Source organism: Scleropages formosus, chromosome 8, assembly GCF_900964775.1.
Source record: "Scleropages formosus chromosome 8, fSclFor1.1, whole genome shotgun sequence".
In the NCBI taxonomy this organism is placed as follows: domain Eukaryota; kingdom Metazoa; phylum Chordata; class Actinopteri; order Osteoglossiformes; family Osteoglossidae; genus Scleropages; species Scleropages formosus.
In genome coordinates this window covers 23630060-23645725 of record NC_041813.1, presented here as the reverse complement: position 1 = coordinate 23645725, position 15666 = coordinate 23630060, and the positions used below count along the sequence as shown (strand labels likewise).

Genomic DNA, 15666 nt, shown 5'->3' with positions numbered 1-15666 from the left:
AAAAAATACTGTACGAAAGCCCTATTATACAATCTTAAGTTTTATGCATGTTAATTCTCTACACAGAGTTATCTTTACGGTTCAAGTCATCCAGTGGAACGAAGGAACACCACAAAGTCGAGGACCACCTGCACAGGGCGAAAAGACACGCAGGAAAGATGTTTAGGCATATTATGCAGTAAGAGCTACGTACAATGGTGGACCTCCACGCACAAAAGCAGCGGGCGTCGGGCAACGTGTCGCATTCTGTCGCCTCCTGGAAGTGGCAGTGGGACAAATACAGAGTCTCACTAGAGAGCTCAGCGACCCACGGCTGGCCATTTGCAGCGACGCGGTCCGTCGGCCAATATGATAATATAATATTGACATAGTAATATTTCAACTTTGGACCAGAAGTGATGGGTAGCCACCGATAGTTAGGCCAGCGGAGACATATTTTTATTGGTGTTCATGGATTTTTTTCCCCCCCGTTTCTTTGGTTTGGAAGTGTTTTGTGTTTTCTTCTCCTCAGTTGCCAGTTGGCTTTGTTAGCAACTGTTTGTTTTTACTCGTCGCTCGTGTGTCACCCGCGCCCAATAATTCACTGCTCTGTGCCACTTTCCTGAGACCTTTTACAAAAAACTGACTTGGGCCCCCCTTCTGACTGCCAAGCACTGTGTGAAGGTCACAGAAAGAGTGTGTGGTGAGCGTGTGTGTGTGTGTGGTGAGCAACACTGAGTCGCCATGCAAGCGACTGTTCAATAGCCGCTTGCTCTCGCTCCACTTAATAACAAGGCTGACCGCCTGTAGCGCGTCGATTTTAAACATTTATAGCTCCAGATGCACTTAAAGCACTTTGCACCGATGCAGCTTGAACAAACACTCCAGTTTACCTCCGTGTCACACATTACACCTTCACTTGTATGCAAAGACCCACTTCACCCCCGGCACATCCCTGCACGATCGATCCCAGTTAAAATGAAGAGGTGGTGATATTCATACATAGACAAGGATGTCATTCAAGTTGGGGGGTAAAAAAAAAAAATCATTTGGATGAACAAACTGCATTTTTTTTTTTTTGGTTTTTAATTTAGGGAGCTTCACTTTTTAATGTATTCTAATAAATTAAAATAAACAGTAAACAAAAAGTTGTTAGTTTTACTTATATCGCTATAAACAGAAATGGTTACATTATACATATATAGTGTAGTTTATATATGCTGTGGAATTGTTAAAAATCTGTTTACCTATTATGTGTGTTTGTATATATAATGGAAATGTAAATTAAATATATACTCAAAGAAAACAGAAAATTGAGGACTGCTTGTTATGTATGTTTATATAGAGTGTGTGAGTGAGCCCCCCGCCCCACACACACACACACGAGTCATAGGCATGGCTTTCATTTCCTAAAAATATAGCCCAGAGCACACAGCGATGTCTCCAAGCACACAGTGCATACGATGAGGCGGCATGCTCCTCCAGACGGCTGCGAAAAAAGCGAAACCTTTTCAAATCTTTACCTCTACGGCTGCGATGAGAGGCAGCGAACCAGCAGAAAAAGGAGGATGAGAACAGGTCTTACCTGCAGGGCAGCCTGAGAACAGGAGAGAGGAGAGGAGAGGAGAGATCTGGTTAGACACCGCAGAAACAGCCAGAGAGAGGGAGCAGAGAGGAGAAGGACAGCGGCAAAACAGCATCCTGTTGGGGGGTGGGGGGGTGGGGGGGCACACCACGCTGTGAGCGTCGGCACTCAAGGGCGTGCAGGAGGAGCAGAGCCCCACCCTCCCTCATCTTAACCCCTCCTCCAAATGTCCTGTGCCAGATGTGCGGGTTCGACCGCCACGGGCCGGACGACAAGCCACGGCCAAATCAGAAGGCCCGTTCTGTACGCCTGTGTGTATGCGCGTGTGTGTGTATGTGCGTGTGTGTGTGTGTTACATTGCTCCGTAGGGCGACTGACAGCAGGGAGTTCAGTGCAGTGTATCTAGCACAGTAAATCACCCTGCATAAAGCTGTCTGACAAAGAAGCACTAGTTAATGATCACCGTACGTCGCTTTGGGGAAAAGTGTGTGTTAAATGAATAAATGTACGCGTAACTACTGCCCTGTGCTGCACGCCAATAATAGAGAGCATCTGCAACACAAACACCCACCGCACACGCTCCTCGAGACAGCGCGTGAAACAGTTCCGATGCAACAAACACCACGTCGCAGATGTGCGTGCGGGAGATGAGAAGATCCCCACCAAAAGGTGACGCCCCCTTCCAGTGGTCCTTGGCGAAAACCACGAAAAACATAGGATGGGGGAGTGGCTCTCCATGCAACTGGCAGCAGCCTGAGAGCAATTTCACACACACACAATTCCAGGATCCACGGATACCCTCCTGTGGCGTGTGGGATCTGCCCCTAAAACCAGCCGGTTAACCGAGCAAGCGGGCCTACGCGGTCGGCGTCTCCATGAACCGCGGACCTGGTCCGAAGGAGAAACAAACGCAGAGCGGATGGTTTCAGGTGAGGAGGCCAAGGCGAAGCCTGCGGTAAACATCCCCAGCGTGGACCGCTTTAAGGTGGTTGGGGTTTGGAGAGCGACCGGAGTTGAGCGCGCCACGCTTGTGCCGCACGGGCAGCGCAATTAATGGGCGGTGGGAGGTCATGCAAACGCCAGCTATTTTTAGACCCTGCACTTGACTGGCATCATGCGCTCTGCCCCTTCTCGCAGTATTGATGTGGTACATGTACAGCACATTACTGACATTCTTTGAATACTTTTCTCCAGAGCCGCTTGAAAATGTACCCATTTATACTGCTGAGTAATTCTTACTGGAGCAATTCGGCGTAAGTACTTACTACAGCACGAGGGGATTCGAACCTGGACGATCGTAATGGGACGCAGAAGTCTAACCACCTCGCCAGCTGCTGCGCCTCCTCGCATCCAAAGTTACGTTACATCCAATACAGCGGTACTTTGCCTTACAGGACTTTTTCAAGTTCGCCACTTTTCATGAACGGTCACGCTGGTCGTAGGTTTGAATCCCGCTCAGCGTGTGCAGTTTGCAACCCGAAGACATGCACGGAAGAAGGCGACGGTAAACCGCTTCCACACCCTCCATTACCATGACAACCATGTGAGTGGTGTCCTTGGGTCCTGCTTTCCTAAAGGGTACAAGAGCACAGCCCATCCCAGCACGTCAGGACTGGACGAAGTGCTCCTACCTACTGCACCACCTACCTGTAGACAGGTTCATTACCTTCTGCTGGATGGTGGAGTGCTTCAGCTCCATGTCCCGCTTCTCTTTGGCTGCATCAATCACCAGCTGGTCCAGCTGAAGGAGAGCAGTGCCGAATGAGTGACCACCCCCACAAAACCAAGCACGCCCACCACCTGGTCTGTCCATCACCCACCTGACCTCACCAATTACACACACTTCCATGAGCGTTTGCATCCTTCACTGCAGCTATTGTACATTTGGCTGAATTGAGGGCCAAAGTTTCTCTGAATCAACTTACAATGTCACGCTCGTTTACCCATGTGTACAGCTGGGTAATTTTTACTGCATCAGTTCATCATCGATCAAGGGTTCTGCTACACAAGATAGGACTCAAACCCAGACCCTTCAGGAGGAAAGCAGCAGCTTAAAGCAATACACCCCTTTGCTGTTGCTTCTTCTTTACAAATGTGCCACAATATACTCTATATCCATTTATTTGATTCTAAGGCCTCCTACAATAGCAAATATGGTCTCTTTCGAGTTCATCACTACATATTTTATGCTAATGACTTAGAACAAAGACACAAACGACTCCCGAAACTGGTGGTTCAGAGCCTGTGAAATTAGACTTGCAGGTGGTGTCAGATAGAGAAGCACTAAAAAATTAATAAATGCATATATGTGTATTTATATAAGTGTACATGTGTATATGTATACGTGTGTGTATATGTGTATATATATATATATATATATATATGTGTGTGTGTATTTGTAAAGTTCTTAAAATCATACAGAGGAATTTAAAAAATGGCACTGCTTTCAAAAGCAAAGTTACTCTTCTTTTAAATGTTATTATATAAACGTTTACGTAACGCACTCATTGAATTTTTCTGCAAGGTGTGCGTCGCTTTGGAGAAAAGCACCTGCTAAATTAATAAATATCAATGTAAACACATTTGCTTTGAAACAATCACAATTTTTAAACGATAATTTTGTCAGCAGTAATTCTTTCAGCCACAGTGGGACAGTTTGGGGTTCCAAATGACCGGATCACATGAGACCCTGTTTATTATGCAAAACGACATCCTTTAAAACAGTGCAGAAAAAATGCTATTATCACATTTCCAGAACATTCTGGTTAAGCGCACGCGCGCGCACACACACACACTGTACAACGTCCTGTTAAATCTGGGGTCATAATCTCACGTGCCAAATGAGAATCCATATTTAGGGATCATTATTTGAAGCCTGGGGGGAAACACAGGCTGCTGATAACGTCGGATGGGAAATGTTTTTCTTCTCTTCCCATTTCCACCGCAGCAACACGGGACTCCAAACTAAAGTGAAAATTACCCGTAGAACATTATATTCTTTAATACTCGGTGTCAAAATTCACATTATTTTAAAAGCATCAAAAGTTCTATTTATTTATATATTTTTCAGAATATAAAAAAATTGGTTAATCAACAAAATGAAATTCAAATTACTTAAAAAAAACTTTAAATATTAAATGTTATTTCATGACACGCTGAAAAACATTGAAATATTACGCAAATATATACGAAATGTAAACTTTCATCACGGCTGCTGGAGTGTGAAAGTGTTGCCGCTGAGCAAAGGGAAGAAGCTGTTTTGAACACCAATGAATGAATGAATGAATGAATGAATATGAATTTATGGGTCACACCACTCAGCTTCCAGAGTAAGGCAGGTCTGCAGAGGAGTTACTACTGTGTATAGTATAACTGTCTCAATGAAAAACATGCAGTTTATTGCAGAGCCATATAAGTTATTTAATTAAATTCTTCCCCTGCAATCAGGACTCAGTCGTGACATACAGTAAGAAGGAGAATGAAAAACAGAATATAAAACACTCTGTACACTGCAGATTTTTCAAATGCAAAGAAATAGCACAGACACTCAAAAATCATACTACTGAGATGGTTTTGTGTAATTAGACTGGGGGGGGGAAAAAAAACACACCATTTGATGTAACCCATATTCTACATTTTTATTGAGGCAGTCATTACGTGAACTTATGCCTACCCTGAATTTGTGTACAATTGTAACGATGGTTCCCAATGCAGGCTCCCATTTCTTTACGTATTTATTAATTAACTTGTTTATTCCTTTATTCAACACTTTCTCCAAAGTGACTTACACAGCACCACTAAGATACTTACACTCATTTATCCATTTCTACAGATGGGTACTTTTTACTTCATCAAATCACGGTACCAAGTACCAAAGTACCATGATCAAGGGAACCACAGCAGAAGGTGGGATTCGAACCCAGGTCACTTGAGCATAGAGCAGCAACTCTAAAGAACACTCCACCTATGCCCTTTCAGTCTTTTAATAAACAGACCTACATACGCCGCCCGTGAGTTCTTACTGCGTTTTAACCCTTCTTCAACCACGTACAGCCCTACGGCCTCTCTGCCCACCTCACCAACCTGCTGGCAGCTCCTCCACAGCTCCCCACACACTCGCTCCACCTTCCTCAGCCTCATGGTTGGGCGCCAACGCTTCCGTCAGTGCCGACAGTTGAGTCAGATCGCAGTCCCATTTCCCAACGGTCTGCGACACCAGTCAGCCACGGGCCGCAAGCCCATCCGACTGCCTCGACGCACCAGCGCAGGAATCCCGTGATTCTCCGCCCACCACACGGCCGACGCATCCCACCCCCTGCTCCACTCGACCCTGTGACACCAGAGTTCCTCTTTCTATTTGAGGCCAGACATGACCACAGGGGCATCGCAACTGCCATGGTGATATTCCCAAAGCACGGAGGAAGGCACAGTTTAGACGCTCAAAATAAACATTTGCGGTCAGAATGAGCGGCGGATGCGTGGAGTCAGCCTGGTATAGCTGCGTCCGAGAAAGAAGGGATGCGGGAGTCCTGCTGGTGGCGAAGGAATTCCAACTCGATACACGTTCTGAATGCCCCTATTCCAAAAACTAAACTCTTCCATCACCCCCCCACCCCCGTCACATCTGGTGACCACACCGTGTTCAAACACGGCACTTCTGGATAAAGGTTTCGGTATGAATGCGAGCGACACGGGCGACGTGTTTTTTCCCCGGACAGGACCGTTATAAAGGGCACGACAGCTTGTCACGCGTTGGAGGAACCAAAGAAACATTAGCAATACAAGTAAATGAAAGATCTATGGCTGGCATTTAAGGCAGACTGTACACCGAGTCCTGGAGTTCTGAATTTTCAAAGATAAACTTTTTCAGCATCTTTATTGATTTCTATTGTATTTTCCAAAACTTGCAGAGCAAACAGCTGTCCTTCTGAAAACTCCCAGCAGCATTTTTTTTTTTTTTTTTTTTGAGTTAGTCATTTTACATTAAACTTTCATGTGAAAATGTCAACGATAATGTTGAAATTCAAAGCTGTATTAAATATTTTGTACATATTATAGTTATATTCATGACTTTTACGCACCAAGCAAGTAAACAGGTAAGTGTCTACTAGTACACTTTTATTGCATAAATAAGGGAAAACGATAGTGGACAAATGTTACTGACAAATGTTTCATGTTTATGAATGAATTGATCAACACTCAACAGGAGGATAGGACACGTTCATCGCATCATTCGCTCAATTTCATGAGCGAGACTTCTTTCTAACATGGTTAGAGATCAAAAAAGCTGATAAAACAAACCATTGTTGAAAGGGAAATAAAAGTCTTGCGCTGAATTTTTAATTCATTATAGTTTCGTCTGAGATTATTAATGAAGCCGAGCAATGGCTTGGTGACCATAGGTGGGCTTGCGTACCTGTCCCCCGAGCTGCTTCATGAGTGGCTGCAGCTCGCTGAACAAGTCGTAGCCTTGATGGAAGAAGGTCAGGTGAGCGTACATGAAGGACAGCATCTGAAAGGCATACACGTTTATTGCATCATTCACTCAGTTTCATGTCTTCACACTTTTTTTTAACTCTATGAATGAATGATTGTCAGCGGAGGGGACAATTTCTGTTATATACACCAGTCTACGGTAAACTATACTCAGTTTGCCATTCAGAGATTTAAATGCAGCAATTTACCGATTTAAGAATTTCAGATCTTCTCTTTGACTGCAGGACGTTGATCTAAAGACGGGGAGATTTTCAGTCAGTTGAATCATACGTTCGATTAATAGGAAAGTCAATTAAAATGGCACATTCTTACAAATGCGGCAATTCTGATGAATGAATGTCACACATTAATAAATACAAAGCACAGAGGATGAGAAAAATCTTAAGGAAGAGAGATTTTCCAAATATCATGATAATTTGGTAAAATGCCTGTGCACTAAAACCACATCTACAAAATAATACATTTATTCTACTTTAACATATTTATGACAAACCCTCGCATAAGCACATCACTAAGTTAAATGAAATGACAATGAATCCCATATTTATTTAGATGGCCGTAAGTGCAGCAGAAGCCAGCCTCTAGAGCAGAATTTAGGGATATCATCTTGCATCGAAAGGTTCCGGATTTGAAAAACTGCTCCTGTTTTGGTACCTTGGTCCAAGAACAGAAACTGCCTCCTATATAAACACGTAACTCATTGTAAAGGTGATTATCCACTGTGAGATTCCTTGAAAAGGTGTCAGCTTCAACTAATAAAAATAAAATAATAAAAAATTATATTTTCTCATTTTCATATTTCCAAGTCTTTTTCATCTCCTACCACCAGATGGCAGAACCTTGCTGTTGACAGTCATAACACAAGTCAACTGAATATACATTTATTAATTGAGAACAAAACACTTCAACACATTCCTCGAAAGGAAAAATAAAACTAAGAGTAAACAAGTGAATTTCAACAGCAGAAAACAGCATCAGATACAGCCAAATGATTGTGAAAGCACAGTTAAATACCTTGTTTTGCAGGCACTCATTACATGAGTAGCTGCATATAGCATTGAGTGCGAGAGGAAATACCGAGACAATCCTGACAGATAGTGAGATGGAAATTTATGGAGCCGTTAGGAAAAAAGTGGTTTCGGGAGACATGCTCCGAGACCCTTGTTGAATATTAAAAAGGATTCAGCAGCTCTGAAGGACAGAGAGCTCATTCCACCATGTTGGAGACAAAAACACAACATACAGACTTTTGGTCTTGGAACTCCTGTAAGTGGGACCACCAAACAGCAAGAGGTGGTGATCACACCCTATAACCCCTCAACACTCTTGGGGGGGTGGGGTCTAGGGTGTGATATCAGGCCCTGTGGTTAATCCACTGACCACCTTGCTGGCCACAACTAGAGTGTTTGATGCAATACGGGCAGCTACAGGAACCCAACTGCGAGAAAAGAGTAGGGGAGACGCATAGGAATGCTTTGGCGTGTCAAACACAACTTGCCCCATGGCATTCTGGCTCAACTGGAGAGGTGTGAGGAAGGAGGCCAGAAGACCAGACTAAAGGGAGTTGCAGCAGTCCAGGTGGGATATCACCAAGGCCTAGACCAGGAGGGTGTGTAGAGTGTGTTGTGACATAAGGGCAGATCCTGCAGATGTTACGCAGGATGTTTTTGCACCATTGGCGCAAAGGCTTTAATGTTTTGCAATCATACTGGAAACATCAGTTCACTTCTTAAGTTTTGAGAGCTCTGAAGCTGAGAATGCACCATTTTGTGTTTACATTTAAAAAAAAGACATCTCCCCAGAACGCTCACTGAGCACATTATTTATTCAAACTAGACAGCATACCGGCAAAACTACTGTGAATAAAACTTAGCGGTTGCACTTCCTCTTACATTCTATTATTATAAACAGCACAATGACAGATAACTGCAATGCAGTGGAAAATGTTGCTCTTTCCCTGTAAAAATGAATAGCCTTTTATTCATGGTCAGCTGTCAAAGTGCAACAATAGATCCTTGTAACAAATTCTGAAAAACTGTGTTTGACAGTAGTGAAAACAGCAAACAAATTCATCTCCAGTAGAACAAAAGATGACAGTCTTAAAGGTCACAGAGAAAATACAACCAAATGACCTTCTCCACCTGGCCTTGAACTAATGCTGTTCAAATTCAGGAGAGCGAAAACTGAATTTAGTCACTGGAAAAGCAAAAGAAATTATCTTAATACCTAACTTCTGAACATCAGACGTTTAATAGAAAAGTGGAAGAAGCAACAGTAATAACCGGATACATAATCTTTTTATGTAAAGGCTTACACTAATCTGACTATGGATGTCATTACACCTAAATAAGAGACTCTGAGAATTACAACACTAGTTTAATTCAAGGCAGATTTGCAAATGTCTAATGTTCACAGGATGATCCTGCCATTTTTCATTACATGCCACACATTCCAGAGAATTGAGGCATTAGCAACAGCCAGGAAATGAAGTACAGAGCTGGGCTTTGCAAGTGTATTGTTGTGATGGATCAGTGAATGGATGGATCGATGGACGGAGACAGCGTTTCCTTGTGTTACAAAGATTAGTGTTAATTTGCGGAAAATACAAACATTTTTCAGTTTACTTTAAAATATTTTTATTTGTGAATAAACTGAAACAAAATTGTGAAAAAGCTGCACTTCTGCTTTCCGCCATTAGTTGGCAGCAAAACACACTCAGAATAGACAGAACAACGGGGGTCATTCCAGTGTTTACCGCTCCATCTGGTATTTCTCAGCACGGGAGATGAGTATGAGTAACGTTAGATATTGATGGACTTAATCAGACAACAATCATTCAGCTGGGTTTCATCAACAGTATGGATTTTTCAGTCATGTTAAATTAGTTTTAATTTTAATGTAACTTGCTGTTTAAAAGGGTTACACTACAATGTAGCGGCACCACATCCAGGGGCTGGGGGAAGTGTCAGACCTGCAGCACGTAATCCAGGACGACGTGGCGGAAGCACTTGCGTGTGGCCGTCAGGATGTTGGTGGCCTCCTCCACCTCTTGCTGCTTGTTACGTGCTGCCTGGGCATTCTTGGCCAGCGCCACCTCCTTTTCCTCGCTCACCTTATCAAACTGCTTCTTGGCCTCCCTGAACTTTCGCAAATCCCTGTGGGTCACAAGAAATACCCTTTAGTTCAAGGGAAACTCCCACGAAACGTATGGAGAAGAGTAAAGAAAAAATTCCCGAACAAAATGACCTGTTCTTTTCAGAGTAAGCTCAAAAACACTACGCATTTACATTTACATTCATTCATTCAACAGATGCTTTTCTCCAAAGCGATGTAGATCTCATGGAAAATTAAAGATGCAAAACAGTAATTTACATTAGAGTGAATCTTCTGGCCAGCTACTGCTTCATGTGGATTTGAAACATACATGAACACAGGAAGCGCAAGGAAACACCACAGACTGAGGATTCCAACTTAAAACTGAAATCACAGCCCAGGACACGTGAGGCACTAGTGCTACCTATTGTGCCGCCATACTTGATCATACTCACTCTTTCATAAAAATCTGAAGTTGTGATCTGATAGATCTTTGGGCTTGGTCAAATAAAATCTGAGTGGAAAAAAGAAAAACCTTGTAAGCAACAATTTAAGAAAAAGTATACACTGGCTCCTGTGTTACAAAAATTTGTTACAAATTTGCAAAGACAGACATTTTTCAGTTTATTTGTAATTGTTTGTTCTGATCAATTTTTTTAAATTTTAGTAGAGTGAATGGGACAAGAATTTACCCTTGAAGCCGATAGATGGCAGTAAAGTGCACCAGAACAATTAATTGTGTGGGGTCACCTTAATTCAACTCCTATCCACAGTGTTTACAGCACATATCTGGTAATCTTCAATTTTGATGATCAATATATGATGATGATGAAAGCTGCATGTTTATAGAATGAACTGAAACACAATCAGCAGTAAATATGAGTTTGTGGAGATAAGGTGTTTTTCACCTCTTTAAAAACTGGTTTTAATTTTCACATCACTCAGTAATATTCAAGCAAAACATATTTATCTTCTATTATAGCTCCATCAGTGAATTTCCAGAACCTTACCAGTGAATAAACTGAAGGATGTCTGTTTTTAGATTTTATTGATTTTGAGTTCATCGGAACAAGTGACTTGTACGATGCAAAAGTTATTCCCCGTCGTGTTCATAAGCTGAGAAGCCAGTGTATACTGCACATCACATGAATTACAATATAAAAATGAACAAGAACCTTTTTTTTTTTTTTAAAAAAAATCACCAACATATGAAATAGTGGAAAAGAAGTACATTTGTAAAACTAAAAAAAAAAAAAAAGTTCAGTTAATTTAAATCCCCTAGGTTCCATTAAGGTTACATCTTCAGAGCAACAAACCTATCATGTGGCATAACATGGTCAAAGACATCTCAGCAACGGTTTACACACGGAACTGCTGGCAATTAAATTGCCAGTGATATTATTTAAATTTTCGAGAGTGGTAAGATAGAGCAAACAGCAGAACGACCTTCTCTGGACTGCATCCGTCAATTGCCCTTCGAGCTGAGCTGACTCGCTACCCCAAATGGCTAGAAAACACATAGTCTTCAAAAAAAGTTACCACTTACTGTGTGATAGTTGATCATCTCCTGCAGAGTTTCTGCAAACTTGGTCAGGTTTGACTGGAAGGGACAAAAAGGAACGAGAAGAGCAAAGAAACTCAGGACAAACCCAAAAGTCCCACCCATCACTAGCACAACCCTAACCATTCTGCCACCCGCTGCACCACTAATGAATAGAATAAAATAAAATGACACTTAACAAATATGACCAAAAAGTGCAACCTTTTTGCTTTGTGTCATTTTTATGAAAACAGTCTTGACTAGAGACATTTTGTAGAACTTAGCGGAACAATAACATCACCACTAAGGAATAATGACTGCATCGCACTGTTAATCCTCACACGTTTCTCCCACGTGCAAATTCCCATATCTCACATACCTCTACGACCTCGTCTTTGGCAGACTGCTGCGCTAGCTCCTGGATCCCGTGGACAAAGTGTTTGCTGGCCACGTTATAAGCCTTTCCAGCGTCGATCATTCCTATGCACAACTTAACCAGCTAACACGGGGAGAGAGAAGAGAGGCAGAGAGTACATCGTCTTCACAAATTCATAAGTACACTGATTCATTTAGCCTGATGCATTTTCATACAGACTTTACAATTTTAACCTACTTATAATTATTTACCAATTTATACAGTTGGGAATTTTTTTTTCCTCCTCCTCACTGAGCAATTTAGGGAAAGTACCTTGCTCAAGGGTACTACAGCTGGAGGTGGGTTTGAAACCTGCAACCTTTGGGTCCGCTATAACCGGTACCAGCTGCCTGCACAGGTCAAAGAGCACTTCGAACCCTGTGCTTTTCGCTACAGTTGTGAAGCAAACTGTAGATTCCTCCATTATTCAGACTCCCGGTATCTGGTTTATCGCTTATCCAGTCTGTGATTCGTAAGACCTCATATTGCTAACCGGTCCAGATTTCCATTCCTCGGGGTCATGGCCTGTAACGTATAGTCCAGCTTGCATTTGGAAACTGCACCATGTGGCTGTGTGACAGAGACTTTAAAATGCACCGCACTGTGGCAGCAGTGTGTTTATTACAATTTAATACATACTGCTATTATTGTTATTCATTCTGTATTACAACTTTTTCCTTTTCCTGATATTAGGCATCACTCAGGGTGATTTTATGGTGAATTTAGGATGGGCCTGGAGAGAACTGGAATTTTTCCCCATAAGAAATAATGGAATAAAGAACCGCACTCTACGGGTTTTCGATATTCAGTCCATTTTCAGGAACAAATTAGGATTTGATAACAGTGACAAGTGCACTTCCCTGAGGTAGGAAAAAAAGAACGTACTTTCACATCAACCAAAACTGGTCTCCACAAGGACGGATGAAAAATAGCGAAATACCACACTGACAATCCTCACAAAACCAATGTCCCTTCTGTCGAAACTTCAAACAAAGAGATGTTTGTCTAACTGTTGAGCTACAAGGACGCTGAAAGTTCAGTTTGCGGATCAAACGAAAACGGTGGCACGGCTCCTTTCAGCAAACGGGCCTTGAAATTCACGCAAAAGGAGCGCGGAACTATTTCCCAATTAACATTTTCAACTGATCACATCGGAGGCTTACAAAATAATAAAGTTGCCTCTTATTGCTTCTAAGCTCGCATCAAGTTCTGTAATTTCCACATGTAACGTGCAGGGAACTAACTACATGGGCAATGAGTTCATAATGCTTCTTAAATGACCTCTCAAGACAGCACAGGTCAACACGGGTTCCATGAGTGTTATTCAAGACCAAAGTCAAAATGAAGGGGATAAACATTTCTTCGGGGTCTTGAGCAGCTACATAATATTATCTTTTATCATACATCTCAAAAGACTCCACTGTTTGTCCTACATTCTAAAAGCAGAGATTTAATCAATTTTAAGGCCAAAATAAATGGTAAGGGAATATATCCGATTACCGTGCCCGCAAATGTTTTTGTCTGCAGCATATTTATTGTGGCGGAAGATTCGACGTGAGATTTAATATTAACTAATAAACCTATGTTATCTTAAGATTTGACCAGGTCAAAGTGAAAGCGCTACGGTCTATGACTGTTTTCTCGAAAGCAGGGTCACATTTCTCAGAGACAGTGCTCCAAGTTGTGTCAGGACTGTTAGTTTTCTGGCCAGAAACCCTGAGAAGTCACCCTTCCACAGCACATTCAAAAAAAAAAAAAAAAAAAAAAAAACACCAGTGTATCGGTATGCCGCCACTGATCATCCTGAATTGGTGTATTTTTTGGTTTACGAGCATTTTCCACTGGGCGACATGAGGCACATATCATGTATTATGTTACTATTCCAAATCCTCAGGAAATTACTGAAAAGGAATGATCATGATGGGCTCTGAATGTGTACAGAAAGTTGTCTCGCGCTGGTCACTATCGAGGACCAACAGGGTATATGACGTGCCCAGCGAAGTGCCGAGTGATGCGGTGGAACCTTGGTTCAAACAACGAACTAGTCGTAAAGGGTGCACGGACCACAGCAGTATTTATAGTAAAAATGGTCCCTGATCAGTGCCCTCAAAGAGTGTGGTTCACGCTTCACCTTTCACCTCGGATCAAGACCGGTGCTACTGAAGGCAGTCAGGCACTTCATAGTGTCCCCGGCTAACAGCCACGGCCCCAGTTATATGCCGTGTTCCCTTTGCACACTCACCTTGTCCAGCTTGGATTCCAGCTCGCAAACATCTGCCTCTACCTCTTCTATCGTGGCCCTGTCACATAGGAAACAACGATCGTGTTATTTACCATGCTTCGACATTCAGCTTGAACTGGATAATCTGGGGTAGGAGGGGGGGAAAAAAAAAAAAAAAACAGACTAAATGCTTAGGACTTAGTGTACCACCTGTCACTAAAGAAATAATGTAGAAAAAGGGAAACAAGTAGATAAAATGTAGCAGGTGGTGAAGGACTAACTTATAAAGGTCTCAGGAGCTCAGGGGGAAATGGATCCTATAGAGATGAGTTTTGAAACTCTACCTGACTGCTGGAAGGGATTCAGCAGTTGTGAGGGGCAGAGGGAGTTAATTCCAGCACACTGAGGCCAAGAATGAGAAATGGCTGGTTTTGAGCCACCTCTGAAAGAGATGACCTGGCAGCCAGATGCAGAGGATCCCAATGTTTTTATTGGGGTATAAATAATGATCAGGTCCCGTTGGTATCAAGGTGTTGGTCCTTTGACCATTTTCTAGGCCTCAACTAGAGATCTACATAACAATGTCTCTGAAAAAACACTGGGTCACCAGGTATCGCAAACAACTTTCACAACCCAGTGTGATGGGAAATTACAGCATGTTCACTGAAGCCAAGGAAGGACACGAGCAGCAGGGGAAAGCAGAGCTCCAGACATCCATGGAGATGCACAAAGACAAGTGAGCATCTCGGGGTTCTGGGCAGAAAAATACGACCACAAGGCTTACGTCCGCCGTTCGGTCATGTGTGCCAGCAAGCGCAGCGCGGCCATCTGAGGGGTGCCAGGCACGGCGAAGTGCAGATGGGGTCGCAGCAGAAGACCGTGTGGATGCAATGGCGGGGCAAGTCCCCGCCTGGGATCAAAAGAACTAGAGCTGAGGAAATCAGATCGTCGTAGCTAAAATACAGCAAGGGTGTGTATCCGATGTGGTCTAGGAGCAGGACTGAGAGTGAAGCCACAAACAGAACGCTCACACTACCAGTACAACAGACAATATTCCTTATTTGCACAAGACAAACGCTGTCATTTATACATATTCATTTAGGGGATGCTCTTCTCAAAGATGACGGAACGATCGCTCATTTCACAGCAGATAAAGAAGATACATCTTATAGGAAGCGCAGAGGTGGTTGCAACATATAAGTGTGATACGAGCCTGTCAAGCTGTTAGGAGATCAGCAGGGTAGGATCAGGTTCAAGAAGGTATGGAAAAAGGTGTGCTTCGTGACCCTTCAATGACGAAAGGGATTCAGCAGCCACGAGGGACGGAGGGAGTTGAC

General features: G+C 42.8%; 1 protein-coding gene across 8 annotated transcripts in view; it reads right to left on the bottom strand.

The window, feature by feature from the left end:
- The window catches only part of LOC108937329 (arf-GAP with coiled-coil, ANK repeat and PH domain-containing protein 2-like), a 42533-nt gene that overhangs the window by 17365 nt on the left and 9502 nt on the right, over positions 1-15666 (bottom strand). For 5 of the 8 annotated variants that reach the window (XR_001966335.2, XR_001966337.2, XM_018757174.2 and 2 more), the window contains exons 2-10: positions 14351-14408; positions 12073-12192; positions 11700-11753; positions 10609-10667; positions 10032-10215; positions 7249-7293; positions 6981-7076; positions 3231-3305; positions 1565-1576 (exon numbers count right to left, since the gene is read on the bottom strand). Coding sequence is in view for 6 of the 8 variants with exons in the window: in XM_018757174.2 (XP_018612690.2) it covers positions 1565-1576; positions 3231-3305; positions 6981-7076; positions 7249-7293; positions 10032-10215; positions 10609-10667; positions 11700-11753; positions 12073-12192; positions 14351-14408 (703 nt within the window). In the remaining 2 variants the exon portion in view is untranslated. The remainder of the gene's footprint in view (positions 1-1564; positions 1577-3230; positions 3306-6980; positions 7077-7248; positions 7294-10031; positions 10216-10608; positions 10668-11699; positions 11754-12072; positions 12193-14350; positions 14409-15666) is intronic. The other 3 variants (XM_018757175.2, XM_029254463.1, XM_018757177.2) reach the window with 1 other exon arrangement.